Source organism: Chlorocebus sabaeus, chromosome 13, assembly GCF_047675955.1.
Source record: "Chlorocebus sabaeus isolate Y175 chromosome 13, mChlSab1.0.hap1, whole genome shotgun sequence".
Lineage (NCBI taxonomy): Eukaryota > Metazoa > Chordata > Mammalia > Primates > Cercopithecidae > Chlorocebus > Chlorocebus sabaeus.
In genome coordinates, this window is record NC_132916.1 from 29667390 (window position 1) to 29683673 (window position 16284).

Genomic DNA, 16284 nt, shown 5'->3' on the forward strand with positions numbered 1-16284 from the left:
GTGTTGGGCAGCATTCAAAGCCATCCTGGGTCACATGTGGTCAGTGGGCCGCAGGCCGGACAAGCTTGTGCTACAAGATGTGGCCTGGCCTCCTTTCTGCTCCGATCTCGAGCAGCACAGAGATCAGGTGGTGTGTCCATCTTCAATCTCTGGTCCTCCCAAGCTACAATGCAAATTCCATGCTGGTATGGGCATCTGTCTTACTTACAACACCGCATCCCCCTTATTTAACCCAATACTCAGCACAGGGGGGCACACAGATAAACTAAGGAGAGAGGAGGAAAGGTGAAGAAGGAGGAGGAAATGAAGCACATATGGAGAAAAGAGAGAGATGAAACCTACAGGCATGTGACACTTGGGGTAGCCAGCATCCATTCTCCCTCCCTCGTGCCCTCCCTTCTAAGTGGAGCAGGTAGCTGGGCTGCCACTGCAGAAGCCAAAGAGAGTCCCTGAGGCTTCTACCAAATGTCTTCTCTTACTGCTGCACTACAGCCAAGGGGCGAGCACACACCCACAGCTTGGCCAATCAAGACTCCTTCTTTTGGGATACCATCACTTGAAAAAGAGATGGCAGGCTGAATGACTGGAGATCACTGAAGCCATAGCCATGCTGGGTGAAAAGTGACATTCCTGCCTGCTCAGAGCCTGGCCCTTGGTCCATTCCAAGCTGCCTTCATATCCTTGCCATAAATGCCTATTTGCCTAACTTGCCCAGAATCAGTTCTTGCCACTTGCATCAAAAACCCTATTACAGAAAGCAAGAGAAAGGAGATTGGGGGGTGGGGGTGGGGGGAAAAGGGAATGTAGCGATTAAGAGTAGCCCAGTACCAGCAACTTCCTCATTCTTTTGACAATTATCCCATCCAGAGATCAGAAGGAAGGTATTCCCTCAATACATGTTTCCTTGTGAATTTATGAGAAGTATGTTTACAAACTATAATAAAGCTAAACGTTCCCACAGAAGGTAATAAGACTTTTAAGACCTTAGAAGTCTTAAAGACTGAGATACTATGTGGTAAAATAGTTACTAAACACATTTCCCATATCTACTAGAGCAGGGATATATACAGCAGTAATTCTCAATCCAGGCCCATATATGGAACATGAATGAATGGGTGGAAGGCGTCTCACAGGCCAGTTTTGCCAGTGGGGTTCAAAGGTATCAATTTAAAAAGACGCTACTTTAAGGCTATTGCCTTTAAGTAATCTTTGGCCTAGTTTCAACACTACACTTGAGAACAATGAAACCACACTTACAAGTCACAGTTCCAACGAAAAAACAATGTTCAGAATGTATCTTTTCGTGAAAAATCTAGAATTCAAAACGAAAATCGGCTTAGTTTTGTGGATAAAAATAAAAAGAGATAAGAGTCTTTAAAGTCAAACATTTTGACTAAGCAATTAGGAGACTAGAGTCAGAAAGTCTATACCCTGATACACGGAAGCTGCAATGCCCAAGCAGCACTGTCTTCGTCTGACCGGAACTTTGCTGTATATGGATTTTTACACACATTTTCTCACTTGGGTGTTATCATAACTGGGAGCTAAATGAATGAATATTACTTTAACTCTTTATAGATGAAGAAAATGAATACTAGATTAGACAGCTTGCTACAGTCAGGGACAAGAAAACAGAAGACCAAAGACTGCAATTTGTATCTTCTGACTTCTATTACCATCCAGCAAATACTTCTTTCCTCCACACTGCCTTGCAACAGAAGCAACATCGGAAATGCCTGCCAACTCACAGAATGAAGGAACTATCCACAGAGACACCCCCGGTTTATTACAAAGTTTTCAAAGAACACTGTACACCAAAACCAGCCCTTTATACCTGTAATTTCTGGTGACTGGCAGCTCCATCAGTAAGCTTTAACTGCTGGCTTTTGGCTTAGAGACATTTAACCAGCCCCTCATGTACTGGAATTTCCTGGGGGCAAGCGTCCACCCCAATAGCTCTCCTTTAGCCTGAAAAGGTAGTGGCCAGATGGGGAAGGGCAATCAGACAGATCAATCCCTGCTCACCTAGCTAAGCACTACTTCTTCGAGAAGCTGGCTCTGGATCTGGACTAGGGAAAGCACATGATCCAGGCAGACCTAGGCCAGACTGTCACCGAAATTGACACCAGAAAGAACAGAAACTCCTCTAGCTACACACTTTAAGGTTAACCCCAGAGACCAAAAACAAAAGCAAGCAAGCAAAGAAACAAAAAGACTTCAGGACAGACAATGAAGGGCACCAGGGAAAGCAGATGTTTTCCTACACAAACTTTGTTCTCCGCTGATCTCTGTGACACTAAAATACCTACATAGAAATCCTAGGATTTAAATATCCCAGATATGATCAGAAGTCCTTTAAGATTTAAATCTTTCCTGCCAAGGAAAGAAACAGTACTGAGACAGGGGGAGAAGGTGGTGACATTTCCAGGATTCTTATCCTGCAATCCTGAAGGATTTCTGTTCTAATTGCCATAGCCCCTTAATCAGCTGGTGTAACGGGGTCACTTCCAGCTAGTCAGTGAGAGAATGAAAAGTGGGAACTCACATGTCCCAGAAAAGAAATCTACATTTATATTCCTTTCATCCTCTCCGAAACAAATTGTTATTTTATCTTATTTTTCAGAAGGAACGAATATAAATAAAAATATTTTCTTCCAATTCTGTTAGAGTTCTCTTCTCAAGGTCTGTGAAGGAAATGGAGTTGCTGTTACTCTCATTTGGCCCAGGGCGGCACTCAGGGAGAATAAAAAGTTATTAGATAAATGCCACTGATATTCTACATTTAGCTAACTCATGAGCCCAAGCTCCAGGACAGTTCTGTGAGAGCCAGACCTGACAATCAGTTACAGTTAAGGCAGTCACCCCTTGAAGGGTGTAAATTTTTCTTTTGTGTATTTCTCCTTCAGTAACTCAGTAACAACTTCTAGAACATTCAGCTAAAAGGCTGAAGACACAATAAGATGGGGTAAGATGGGGAGACTGAGATTACAAGAACATTGCTTCTACCTGGACTCCTGGGTTGCAAAACCAAGCCAGAAAAGTAAAGAGAAGAAAGTATCACTACTAGGAAAGGGAGCAAATTATGCAATATAGACTACCTGGTACCACACGGGTAAAGAGGCCAGGAAGAATAAATGCTAATTTAGCATTCCCCCAGTGATCGGAGAGATGCTGCCTCTATGATGAAAGCAATGTAAAAAAGGCAGGGCTGACGGAAGAGCATTCTCCTTGCCTGCAAGTCCCAACTCTACAATTCGCCCTGGACATGAGGTCCATCTCCCTAGTGAGGAATATATGCTGATTTATCTAAGTCTCTAGTTTTATACATACACACACACACAGACACACACACACACACACATTTTTTTTTTTTTTTTAATTAAAGAGACAAAGGCCCGGTGTGGTGGCTCACATCTGTAATCCCAGCACTTTGGGAGGCTGAAGCGGGAGGATTACTTGAGGTCAGGAGTTCAAGACCAGCCTGACAAACATGGCAAAACCTGGTCTCTACTAAAAATACAAAAAATTGGCAGGTGGTGGTGGGCACCTGTAATTCCAGCAACTCAGGAGGCTGAGGCACAAGAATCGCTTGAACCCAGGAAGCAGAGGTTGCAGTGAGCTGAGATTGTGCCACTGCAATCCAGCCTGGGTGATGGAATGAGACTATCTCAAAAATAAACAAATAAATAAATAAAATAAAAATACAGGGTTTCACTATGTCATCTCAGCTGGTCTCAAATTCCTGGGCTCAAGTAATCCTCCCATCTTGGCCTCCCAAAGTGCTGGGATTATAGGTGTGAGCCACTGTGCCTAGCCTGATTTCTAGAAGTCTCTGGATTTGGCCACTGGGCCACCACTGATCTTGAAGAAAATAGTTTATGCTAATGGGAGATGCTACTGGGAGTGGTACAAAGAAAAGGGTGGTTTCAACTATGTCAACAGGCATGCAGAAAGCGGCTTGTGGACAGGCAGGGAAAGAGAGGGAGAGAGCCCATGATAAAGTAAGATCTGAACAGGGCACACGCCCTAAGGGACCAAGAGACCGACTGAAAGGAAGAAGGCGGTTCAGAAGAGCTAAGGCAAAGTGTGGGGTTTGGGGTTTGCTTATTTGTTTACCAGGGGAAATAAGTACACATACCAGAGGGAAATTTAGAAAGGTAAAGTTTAGCAAGTCAACCACATGTTGTTCACACACTGGAGGCTCAAGCTGCCAAACACGGTGTAAGGTAAGACTGCATCAAACTTCCTTCTCCAAGCTACAAAGGATAAGCTGGAAATGCGTGCGGAATAGGAAACATGCCTGGTTATTGGGACCTACTTATCTAGTCTTCAAATCATTTTTTTTTTCTTTGAGACGGAGTCTCACTCTGTCGCCCAGGCTGGAGGGCAGTGGCGCAATCTTGGCTCACTGCAAGCTCCGCCTCCCGGGTTCACGCCATTCTCCAGCCTCAGCCTCCTGAGTAGCTGGGACTACAGGCGCCCACCACCATGCCCAGCTAATTTTTTGTATTTTTAGTAGAGATGGGGTTTCACCATGTTAGACAGGATGGTCTCGATCTCCTGATCTCATGATCCGCCCGCCTTGGCCTCCCAAAGTGCTGGGATTACAGGTGTGAGCCACAAAACCTAGCCTCAAATCATTTTAAGGACTGCAAACCGCCTTCTCTGGCCCTTCACGCTAACGCTACCATCGTTACCCTGATATCGCATTTACACCAGTGAAATTACACTTTGTTAACGTGCACTTAAACAGCATATTATACTTAGCAGGAATCTGAAGGATTTCTAACTCAAAGTTTTTCCTTTACCTTACTTTTGGCGTTTAGTTTGTATTTCCATATAGTTCTCCCAGACCAGTTTTTACAAATTTAGTTTTTGTTTGTGTGTTTGTTTGAGACAGAGTCTCGTTCTGTCACCTAGACTGGAGTACAGTGACATGATCTTGGCTCACTGCAACCTCTGCCTCCTGGGTTCAAGTGATTCCCCTGCCTCAGCCACCCAAGTAGCTGGAATTACAGGCGTGCGCCACCACGCACGGCTAATTTTTCTATTTTTAGTATAGATAAGGTTTTGCCATGTTGGCCAGGCTGGTCTTGAACTCCTGACCTCAGGTGATCCACCCGCCTCGGCCTCCCAAAATGCTGGGATTACAGGTGTGAACCACTGCGGCCGGCCCCATGCTGACCTGTTCAGACAGCATACTTCAGGTGTCAGAGGGGGCCTTTCCTGTGCACCTTCCATGCATACCTCTCATTCGTCCCTAGACAGGCTTGTTATTGATGCCAGTGAGTCTATCATCTTGGATCTGATGAGTTAAATTTTGGTCCCAGACTGAAAAGGTATGGTGTGTTTTTCATAAGAGCAGAAAAGCAGCATGAACATTTTCTATTTATGGTTATTAGCATGTACACAAAGGTGTATTAGCCATACCTTGCTGTAAAAAGGAGAATCTTTACAGAGCCTCTACAACAAATAAAAAGCTGTTTATTACATTTCCAATAAAAACCAGTCAAGAAGTGAGAAACATCTGTAGCTCTTTTACAACATCTAAAATGCTATCAGTAGGTCTCAGATTTAATCTAGTATTTAATTTAGGTTGGCCAATCCTGACAGTGCCTGGCATTTAAGGCTATATCCTTTATAAAACAAAACCAGAGCAGACTTGTAACAGAAAATTCTCAAAAACAGGGGCGAGGCAGGGGGTAGAGGGAGAGTTGAATCTGGATGAATTTTTTCTAGCTGTCAAGGCCAATATTGCTATTTTATAGCAAATGCTTCAGATTGTACAAGATAACACACAATTCAGTTGATTCTCTGAAGCAAATCTAAGGCTGATATGAAAAATGTTAACAGAGATATTTTGTAAAGAAACAGAGGAGCAGCGCTGCCCAGTAGATACATTATGCAAGCTACATATATAATTTAAAAATTTCTAGTAGCCACATTAAGGGAAAAAAAATTTCAATAATATATTTTATGTAATCCACTACACACAAATCATTTCAACCTTGTTTTTGAGAATTTTCCATTACAAGTCTTCTCTGATTTTGTTTTATAAAGGATATAACCTTAAATGCTAGGCAGTGTCAGGATTGGCTAACCTGTATTAAATACTAGATTAAATAGAAACTCTATTTCAGATCTTATAAGAGAGCTACAGATGTTTCCAATGTCCTGACTGGTTTTATATAATCCATATAAAATATTGAGGTATTTCACATTTTTTTGTTCAAACTAAGTGTTTGAAATCCGGCATGTATTTTATGCTTACAACACATAATCAATTCAGACTAGCCACATTTCAGGTCCTCAGGAGCTACAAGTGGCTAGTGGGCTAGTGGTTATTATATTGGATAACAAGATATTGACCAACATTTCTTGTAAATACAGTTGTAAGGAACATAAAAGCAGATAAGAAAAAATGGAATTTTATCACACGAATTCAAGGACATTTTAATATTATTAGTAAAGCTATATAATTATCCTGATTGGTATTAAAAAGAAATTGAAATCCAAAACTAAAAGTAGGAATAACAAGGCTTAAACAAGATGACAAATATTATTCAAAATAACAATTTAAACACTAGGCTAGAAAGTTCTTTGTCACTATTATTCGTACGTGTTTTGCAGAGCTTTGACCAATTCAGTAAGACCTGAACCAAAATTTGGTAGAGGAGAAAATAATAATTGATTGTAGATTATATAATTATGTATCTAGAAAACCTAAGGGAAATAACTGAAAACTTATTTGAATCAGTGAGTTCAAAAAAATTGCTAGGTACAAAATATATAAAATAACCAAAGTTTCGTAGGAAGAGAAAATAGAATTATCACTAAATTTGATTATATGTTATATGATTATGTATCTAAAAATCTAAGGGAAATAACTGAAAATTTAGTGAGTTCAGTAAGGGAACTAGGTACAAAATAAATATAAAATCGGTAGCAGTAGCTAGTTTAGTCGGGTGTGGCGGTATGCACCTGTAGTCCCAGCTACTTGGGAGGCTAAGGGAGGAAGACGGCTGGAGCCCAGAAGATGGCTGCACTCCAGCCTGGGCGAGAGCAAGACTCAGTATCTAACAAAAGAGTCAGTAACACTCGTATATGCCATCAATAATGAAAAAGGAACGCATTTGATAGCAACGACAAAAAGCAAATATCTGAGAATGGAGAAGAGATTTCAAGGCTACTGCAACAAGTAATCATGTCATTGTCAGAAATGTGGAGATCTAGAAAAGCGCGTGTTTGGGACCTTATTTGTAATAGTGAAAAGTTGAAAACAATAATTTCCAACAGAAGTCATTAGGCGTAATATTGTGCATCCGCCTGATGAAATAGTATGACTATTAAAATTCTGGGCTGTAAAGATTGCTTTCTAACACGAAAAATTGCCATGGTAGAATATGAAGTCAGAGAAGAATGTAAGATCACAGTACTCTGAAATATTACAATTTAAAATATATATATTTTTAGAAAAAGAACAGGTCAGCATGAGAGCGGGGGCTGGCCCAGGGTTCACACACGAGGGCCTACAAACGCACACGGCAAGCACAGACGTGAATAAATTCCTTTAGCTTGCATCTACAAAGTATTATGCCCAGTCTTTTTACTTTTACTTATTTTTTAACATGTAATTGATAACCACCTGGTCTACCTGGGTTACCCCTGACTACACACTTACTAGCTGAGTAACCATGGACAACATACTTAATCACCTGGCACTTCCATTTCTTCATCTGTAAAACGGGGGAAATAAAAATATCTATTTCAGAGTTTGAGAATCAAATGAAACAGGATATGCAGAACTCCTGGTAAATTGCCTGGCACATAGTAAGCATCCAAGAAATGTATACCACAAAAATAACAGTGTACACTCCAATGTCTCAGTTTCTACCAAGAGCTGACTGTAAGATCATTAACTAGCAGTTTCATCCACTAATTGGAAGCTTGATATCCACTACTAAGTGGCTTGTCATCCACGAATGTGTCATTATCAACTAAGGAACAGCAAAGTATACATTCATTAACAGATAAAATCTGGGTCATTCTGACAGCGCTCAATCACTCAATCACCATCAAAGGCTGTAGAAATCCAGGTTATAGCCAATACTTCAGACGAAGAAATCATCACGTCTTAGGGACAGTTTTCCAAGAGATGTACAAGAACTTCACCCTTTCCCTGGTGCTTTCTAGCCTGTACAGGTTAGGCAGGTGTGTGTGACTCTTCACTCCCAGACCCAATCCCTCTGTCTCAGTCCAGTGCTGAACAATCAAGGTAATCTATGGCAGGGATGAAGTGGGGAGGTAACCCCACACCTGTTCTCTGTTCCCCAGACTTACCTGCAGAGCTATAGCCTCCACCATTCCTAAAGATACTCCTGTGTTTCTCACTTTGGAATTTCTGCCCATCCCCTACTATAACCCAGTGCTTCCGGGAAGAAAAATTAAACCCCAAATAGCAACCATTCTCATCCATGAGACCTTTGTCTTTCTTGAAGGGAGTTAGAGAAAGAATGTAGGATTGCAGATAAAAGTAAAAACCACTGGGAAATCTCAAAATAGCAGTGTGCTAACTGTAGGGACAAAGGATAAAAAGAAGTCGTTAAGAGGTTTGCAGTGGGCTAAGGAGAGATGCTACTCACGAAGAACAGGTGAGGATGGCAGAAAGCAGGTGAGCCAGTGCTTGAGACTAAAGGAAGAAGAAAGAGATGATCATATGGTTTACTCCCCTACCTCTACTTTCTCTTCTTTTCTCCATATACCATCATGCTCCGGCTAAGCTCTTCACTCCATCCCTTTCCTTGTCCCAGTGGGGAGATGGGCAATTCCACATCAGGAAGGGATGCTTTTCTGGCAAATCTGAATTCAGGTCTCCAGAGAACACTGGTATATACGGTGGCAAGGGACCACAGGAAACAGGTGGAGTTAAGACACAGGCGTTTGAAGACTGGCCTGAAAAACTACCTAGAGTGCCATTTAACATTTTTTTTTTTTAATGGGAAATGTACCCTGAGACTCTAAAGAAGCTCGAATAAATTTCAGGATGGTGAACATATTAGAAACTGTAAATATGTACTAAGTATTATGAACTATGGTTATAAATAAAAGAATCAAAGAACTTAAGATGAACTTGAGAAACACTATTCCCCGACCCAAGCAAACCTAATTAACTACATAAAGTACATATAAATAGGCTGGGCACGATGGTGCACACCTGTAATCCCAACACTTTGGGAAGCCGAGGCGGGAGGATCACTTGAGGCCAGGAGTTCAAGACCAGCCTGGCCAACATGGTGAAACCCCTTTCTCTAGTAAAAATACAAAAATTAGCAGGGTGTGGTGGCACATGCCTATAATCCCAGCTACTCGGGAGGCTGAGGCACAAGAACTGTTTGAACCCAGGAGGTGGAGGTTGCAGTGAGCCAAGATCGCACCAGTGCCCTACAGCCTGGGTGACAGAGTAAGGCTCTGTCTTCAAAAAAAAAAAAAAGTATACATAAGTGACAACTCCCAGGCACTCCAAAAGGTGAAAAATGTCTGTGGGACATAGGACTTAGGGCCACCTTCATTACTGAATGAGACTTCAGCAGGATCCTTGAAATACTATTTCTCCAAAAGAATACAAAAGCTTTGTTTTTAGGGCAGAAAATGCTCCCCTCTGCCCCTTTACCACTTAGCTTTTGTTTCATTGTTGTTGTGTTGACATCAATAAGCAATCTAAGGACAGTATTCAGTTTTCAAGACCTGATACTCATTTCATATACAAGATTTTCTTTTCTTTAGAAAAAAACATTCAGGTAATTTTTTCCTTTAACATCATTTCCATCTAGGTTTTCAATATTTCTTTTGGCAAAAATCAGTTTTCTTTCCGATATTTTCACTTAAAATAGCTCATCAGTGTCACTATGAACCATAAACATTATCTGAAACACTTACATGACTTTCTCTGGGACTAAGCCATGCTTTCGTCTTTTTCCCATGAATCACTTGACAAAAAGTAGCGGTAACAACAGGTATACTCACCATCCCATGGCAGAAAACCCAGGAGGACACCAGAAAGGAAAAGCTGTAGTTAACTGACATTTAGAGTTTGGTGCCAGCTACTAAGGCTGCCTTATCTTTAATTAGAAACCAAATTACCTTTGTCTGTTCACTGTCGGGGTCTTCAAGCCAGGCATAAGGGTCACAAATTTTATGTCCATGATAATCCTGTACCTGTAGAAGACAAAATGACGTATTAGATAATTACTCTCTAACCCCGATTAAAACTGGTATTTTTGTTAAATGTAATGGAGAAATACGAAAGGGATGGACAAAAATGCTAATTGGCTCACTGGCAACATGTCTGCCCAAATTACCACATGAACCAAAGTTGGCAGGTTCTCAAAGGTGTCAAGCCACCCTTCATGAAAAGAATGTTTTAGCTAGAGAGGAAAGAAAGATGAAAGGTCAGAACAGGAAACCGCTCTGTCCCTACAACACAAAACAAAGACCTGCCACTGTGCTAAAGAAACTTGAAAACATGCTGTCAGCAGCCAAGCACAGAATGACACAATACAGTGGACAATACAGTGGGCACACAAGAAGGGCACGTCAGGGAGGGGCTCACACACACGTGCTCATTCTCCTGTTCCACGAGCTTCCCAATGATTAGAAAATCTCCCTGCAATATAGCCCAGTCAGTTTTGCTTTTAATGCTAAACTGCCAAAAAGCAAGTTACTAATATGTAGTATAACGATTCTAATTGACATATGTTTAAAAAGCTGACTTAAATGCAATGGCAAAACATTTTAAAACTAATGCCCTTCTTCCTTTTTATTGTTATGAAATGCTTTTTTTTTTAATGTTTACAAAAAGAAGGTGCAAAAGCATCACCCATTCAGGTTACCACGATATCGGAGGAAATAAAACTGCTTAATATAAGTAGAACCCAGCCAAAGGAAGCTTTCTGGAGCTTCTAAGGCCTGGCCTTAGAAGCCCCCTGAAAGCATCTGAAGGAGCAAGTACAAGCAGTTTTCACTACTCCTCAAGTGACTATGCCAAAAGTATTATCCAGCAGTAAAAATCATTACAAAATCTCTCCACCTGATACCATCAAGATTAACCTCATTAGGGCAGGGTGTGGTGGTTCACACCCGTAATCCCAGCACTTTGGGAGGCTGAGGTGGGCAGATCACTTGAGGTCAGGAATTCAAGACCAGCCTGGTCAACATGGTGAAATCCTGTCTCTACTCAAAATTTAAAAATCAGCCGGGCATGGTGGCAGGTGCCTGTAATCTCAGCTACTCGGGAGGCTGAGGCAGGAGAATCTCTTGAACCCAGGAGGCAGAGGTTGCACGCCATCGCACTCCAGCCCAGGCAACGGAGCAAGACTCCATCTCAAAAAACAAAACAAAACAAAAAGATTAACCCCATTAATGAAACCACACTGACAATATCTTGCCAATCGAGTCTCTGAACCACTCCAACATTCTGGTTAAGACTTTTTGTATAAGGCTGTTGGGAAGACTACCTCTATCTCAGATGAATTTTTAATCTGTCTCCTTGCTTTCTTCTATAAGGCCAGAAGGTAAGGGCTATTTCCTAAAGAAAGCTTAGTGCTGCTCTAGTTGCAGTGTGGCTGCTGGCTAGGTGAGAACAATCTCCCTGGCCCTTACAACACTGGGCCCTCCACATCTGTCCTCGTCTGATGCCAGCTGAAAGAACTCCTGGGGAAATGCACAACTGGATAAACGGGCAGGTAAGCCAGAACACTGTATATATTCTCATTAAACAACTGACTGAGCAAGAGACATAAAAACAAGAGCAAGGAACTTAAAACCCGACTAAGGCCTCTCCTGATGGGTCTTCATAAAGTTACCAATTTTCAATCCTGACCTCTCTAAATTTTAGCAGATTGTCACCACTGAACAAAAGCTTTTTATCTTTTCTTCTCATCTGCAAGTCTTTTACATTTTACACACCCTGAAGTGGCTACAAAATAGGGTTAAAATAACAATCTTCTTTTCCTAGCATTAAGAAAGCAGAAAATTTTGAATTGTAAAGCATCTTTCAATCATATACTTCTAGGAGCAACAGCAGGGACAACGTTGGGTAACATGCCCAGAACCATACCAAGTTCAGAACCAGACCTGAGACTAAAGCAGTCAGCCCACCGTTTTCCCCAAACACTCATCAGAGGGGGCAGAGTAGACACTTAAAAAATGTTCCTGGATTATGTTACTAAATTCAGGCATATCCAGAAATTTACACCAAGCAGCCCTATCTGCTCAGACCAGGCACCACCATCTACAGCAGATGGAAGTTATTGATCAGATATTTTTAACTAGGACAAGAAACTGATTCTCTCTAGGACAATTCCACAGTCAATCCCAGGAGTCACAACTCCCCACCTCCAATTTTTTCTAAGACCACACCCTACAAATGAGGTGGGTGTGTCTTATAGCCACGTCCCTTGAATCAAATTCTTCCACCTGATTTAAGTTTGCTAATCATTCTTGATCTCCCCAAGACGCTTTAAAAATAGAGCCCTGATAAGGTACTGTACTACTTAATCCTGTTCGACATTTGTACCGTTCAACAGTTCACCCACCGCCTTCAGGACAAAGTGCAGACTCGTACACACAGCAGGCAGGACCCATCAAACCTGCCCTGGTCATCTTTCAAGCCCCATGCAAGTTTATCCATCTACTGATGGTCTGGTCAGAATGGCCTTCTTGCCACCCTACAAACAAATGCAATTCCGCAACCATCCAGGTCTGCCTAGCTATGACTTTATTTTAGTCACAGGATCAGGAATGTCCTTTGTCCCTTACCCAACTGGTCAACTTCCAGACTCATTTTACATAATACCTCCTCCTCCTGATGGAAATTAGTCCCATCCTATTCTGTGTTCTCCTCTCATCCTAAATCCTCTTCTATCAGCGTGTGAGTCCCCTGTGGTAGGCCTGTACTTCCGGATAGCAACTCTCTTAAGCAGTGGTCAATGGCATTGCACAAGAAGTGTCATGGCTTCCAAATTTCTGCCCAAAAAGGCAGAACTCCACCAAAACAGTTTCAATGCTCCAACACTTTCAGCAGAATACTGAGCATGTGGGTGAAGGTGCTCAAGTGAAAGAGACAGAAAGCTACAGCAATCCCCCAGCTGATACTGGGGAGAAACAAACCCATCCTAGAGACCAAAGGTTACAATTTAAGCAAATACCTAAGTCAAGCCTAGGGCTTAGTAACCAAACCTTAATGTAAAAAAAAAAAAAAAAAAAAAAAAAGATACTCCACCGTAGGCTGAGGGAGCCACAGAACAGGATTCAGACTGGGCCAGAACTGCATTCCCTTGGCCGCGAGGCTTCGAGTTATCATGAGTTGTTTAATGAGAAGAAACTGGAGTGTATTAAAATCCACAGTATACCCTTCCGAGTTAATTGTTTATAATCTCTTAGATGTCTTCATAAAATCCCCACTTAAACCTTTCATGAACTATTAAACACAAATAAATAAACTGTAGGATTTAGGCACCCAGAGTGGTGAAAAACTAACAAGTAACTCTAAAAACAAACTTAAAACTGCACTTATCAAACCACAGAATGGGTAGTTCTTTATATTCTGAACCTCAAGAACCAGAACCAAATAGTCACATGTCTTCCCATTACTAGTCTGGAACACTGCAGAGCTAGACTGTCAAGTGAATGAATGAATGAATGAATGAATGAATGAACGACAACATTCCTACTGCAGAAGCCAGTAAGTCCTATGGTCAGTCCAAATATTTCACATAGAGGAAAAAGGCCCATAACAGGTAAGAGCTGCTAAAAGTCACCTAACTAGTGAATGACAGAACCAGAACTAGCACTCTGGTCTTTTCATTTAGTCCAGTGGGATCATTTCTCCATTCCAGCAGGGATCACTTCACTCCCATATACAAAGGAAACAACCCTTTAAATCACAGGAATAGAGCTTCTTGAGCTGTTAGGGTGAATTTAATAAGCAAGCAGCTGAGCAGACTGAGAAAACATGGTTACCAGATGGCCACTGGTCAGAGAAACTATGAATGAATGCATCGGTGTCACTTGGAAGTCTTAATTTAAAACAATATGTCCTTTAAACCGTCAGCACCCTTTACCCCAATGTAACACGTGCTTTAAAGTAAACACTTTCTGGCATAAATCGGGAAAGTAAACAGAAAAACATTAAAACTGTGTTACACAAATACATACTCATTCTGATTATATTTTAAGTAATCTGAGAAATGTAGCTATTAGTAAGAGAATCATGGCCACAACATGTGGATGCAATCCAGTTCTTAAGACGTCAAATTCATGTTTACACAAAAAAGGTGTCTGCCCAGAATTCCGCCTACTGGATCTCAACAGTTACCTTGAGTTCATCTGCAGCTAAGGCAAATGGTGGTCAACTCCGCCACTAGACAAAACTTACTTATTCTGAAAAAGATCAACCCCTCTCCCTTCTAAGACCTCCTCTCACCCTCTCTCAACTCCTTCTCTTGTTTAAGAAAACATGGATCAGCATGGCCACACTATGGGGTCACTGCTCTGCCTTCCCCATTTCTGTCTGGGTCTCTGGCACCCCCAAGGCCCAATGCGCATCATCCGACCTGGGACAGGGTAGGCGCTCAACACACCTTTTAAAATTGAACGAATATGCTTCAACTCTAAGGACTTTTAAAGTGTAAGTTTTAAAAAGTTTGTTTTCGTTTTCAAAGGTGACATCATATCTCACACACACACACACACACACACGCACACACCAGCAGACACTTTCTCCTACCACCATATTTAAGCAAGAGGCTTCGCCAGTCAAAAAAGCAATGACACCGTCTGTCTTCCCACTCCCTACAGACACTCATTCCTACCCGGGCATCTGCCCTTGACCCCATTGATTCTGGAAAGCGGCCGATCGGCGCTGCCCACAGACTCCGCCGCCAGCACTAGCAGAGTGACCGCCCGCGGGGCCCCAGCGCTGTAGAGGAGCCCCGCGCCCCCGGCCCAATTCTCCCAAACAAAGGCCGAGGGGGAGGGGAAGGACGTGGGTGGGGGGGGCAAAGGGCTGCAGGGAGAGGAGCTGCGAGCGCCACGGGTCAGGCCGGCGGGACACCTGCGCCCGGGAGCCCCGTGGGCGGGGGCAGGGGTACTTACGGCAGTCTCGTCGCGGTACACGTCGGGGTACTGAAGGGACAGCATGGCCGGGGACAGGCAGGGGGCAGCGTGGAGGGGCGCGGGCTCCGGGAGCGGACCTGAGCGAGCCGGGCTGACCGCGAGGCGCGGCTGGGGCGCAGGAAGCGGCTGGGCGGGCGGCTCACGGCCACAGCTAGCACAAACCGACTGACGGCGCGGCGGCGAGGACGTGCAGAAAGCAGGAAGCCGCTGTCGGCGAGGCCGGGAGCCCCTCCCCGGCGGGCGGGCCCAGCGGCGGCGGCGGCGGCAAGAGGGAGCGGGCGGTGCCGAGCGTGCGCCAACCCCGGCGCACAGCTCCCTCTGCAGGAGCGCCGGCCGCGCCCGCGCCGCCCGGGCGCATGGAGGCACGCCGGCTACGCGCTCGCCCACGCCCGGCCGCCTGCCCGGCCTCTGCGCCTGGTACAAGTCCCTTCACCGAGGCTGGGTCCCCGCGCTTGCCCCAGCGCCCTGCCTCGCTTTGGCCGCGCTCGCAGGACTGCCTGTAGGAGAGTGAAGCCCCTGGGTTTCCTTGCTGATGGAGTCCGCCACTATCCCCAGCCTTCCTGTTCCCGGGCTGGGTACGGCGGCGAAGGGAGACCTTGCCTCTCCCCAGCCTTGGAAGCAGAGGGCTGGAAGTGGCCTTATGTCCACTGCCTGCGACTCTGGACTTGAAGGGAAGAAGTAATCGATCATATCAGACCGTGAAAGAAACACGTCTCCCTTCATCCCAGGACCCCTGGTGGACACTGGGTGGTTTAGCATCCGGACTATGGAGATGCTTTGGAGGTGTTGGCAGGACTACGGCCGAGCCCTTATTTGAGATTTACCAATTGAGAAAGGACCAAGATTAGGAGGCCTGGAACTCATCGGGGGTATTTTATTTATCCTGCCTGTTCCTCATTTCTCCTCCTGCTGTCATGCTTGTTTATTGAACACCTACTGTTTATGGGGAAAAAAGATATTAGACAAGATGCTTGACCTCAAACCCATGAAAATTTAATAGTTACATGTCATCATCCTCGGGCTAGCAGCGGTATGTGTTCTGGTCTTACTTCCTGGACCACCAAGAAGAGACTTCATAGCCCCAGTCATCAGGGATATAGTGTGTGCCCA

General features: G+C 43.7%; 1 protein-coding gene across 2 annotated transcripts in view; it reads right to left on the reverse strand.

Annotated features, from left to right (window-relative positions):
* The window catches only part of PREP (prolyl endopeptidase), a 132883-nt gene extending 117480 nt beyond the window's left edge, over positions 1-15403 (reverse strand). Inside the window, exons 1-2 of one of the 2 annotated variants that reach the window (XM_008007468.3) lie at positions 15154-15403; positions 10141-10215 (exon numbers count right to left, since the gene is read on the reverse strand). In XM_008007468.3, coding sequence (XP_008005659.1) covers positions 10141-10215; positions 15154-15198 — 120 coding nt within the window. In that variant the 5' untranslated portion in view covers positions 15199-15403. Of the gene's footprint in view, positions 1-8733; positions 8820-10140; positions 10216-15153 lie in introns of those variants that run through there. The other variant, XM_008007469.3, reaches the window with a different exon arrangement.
* Positions 15404-16284: the final 881 nt, after the last annotated feature.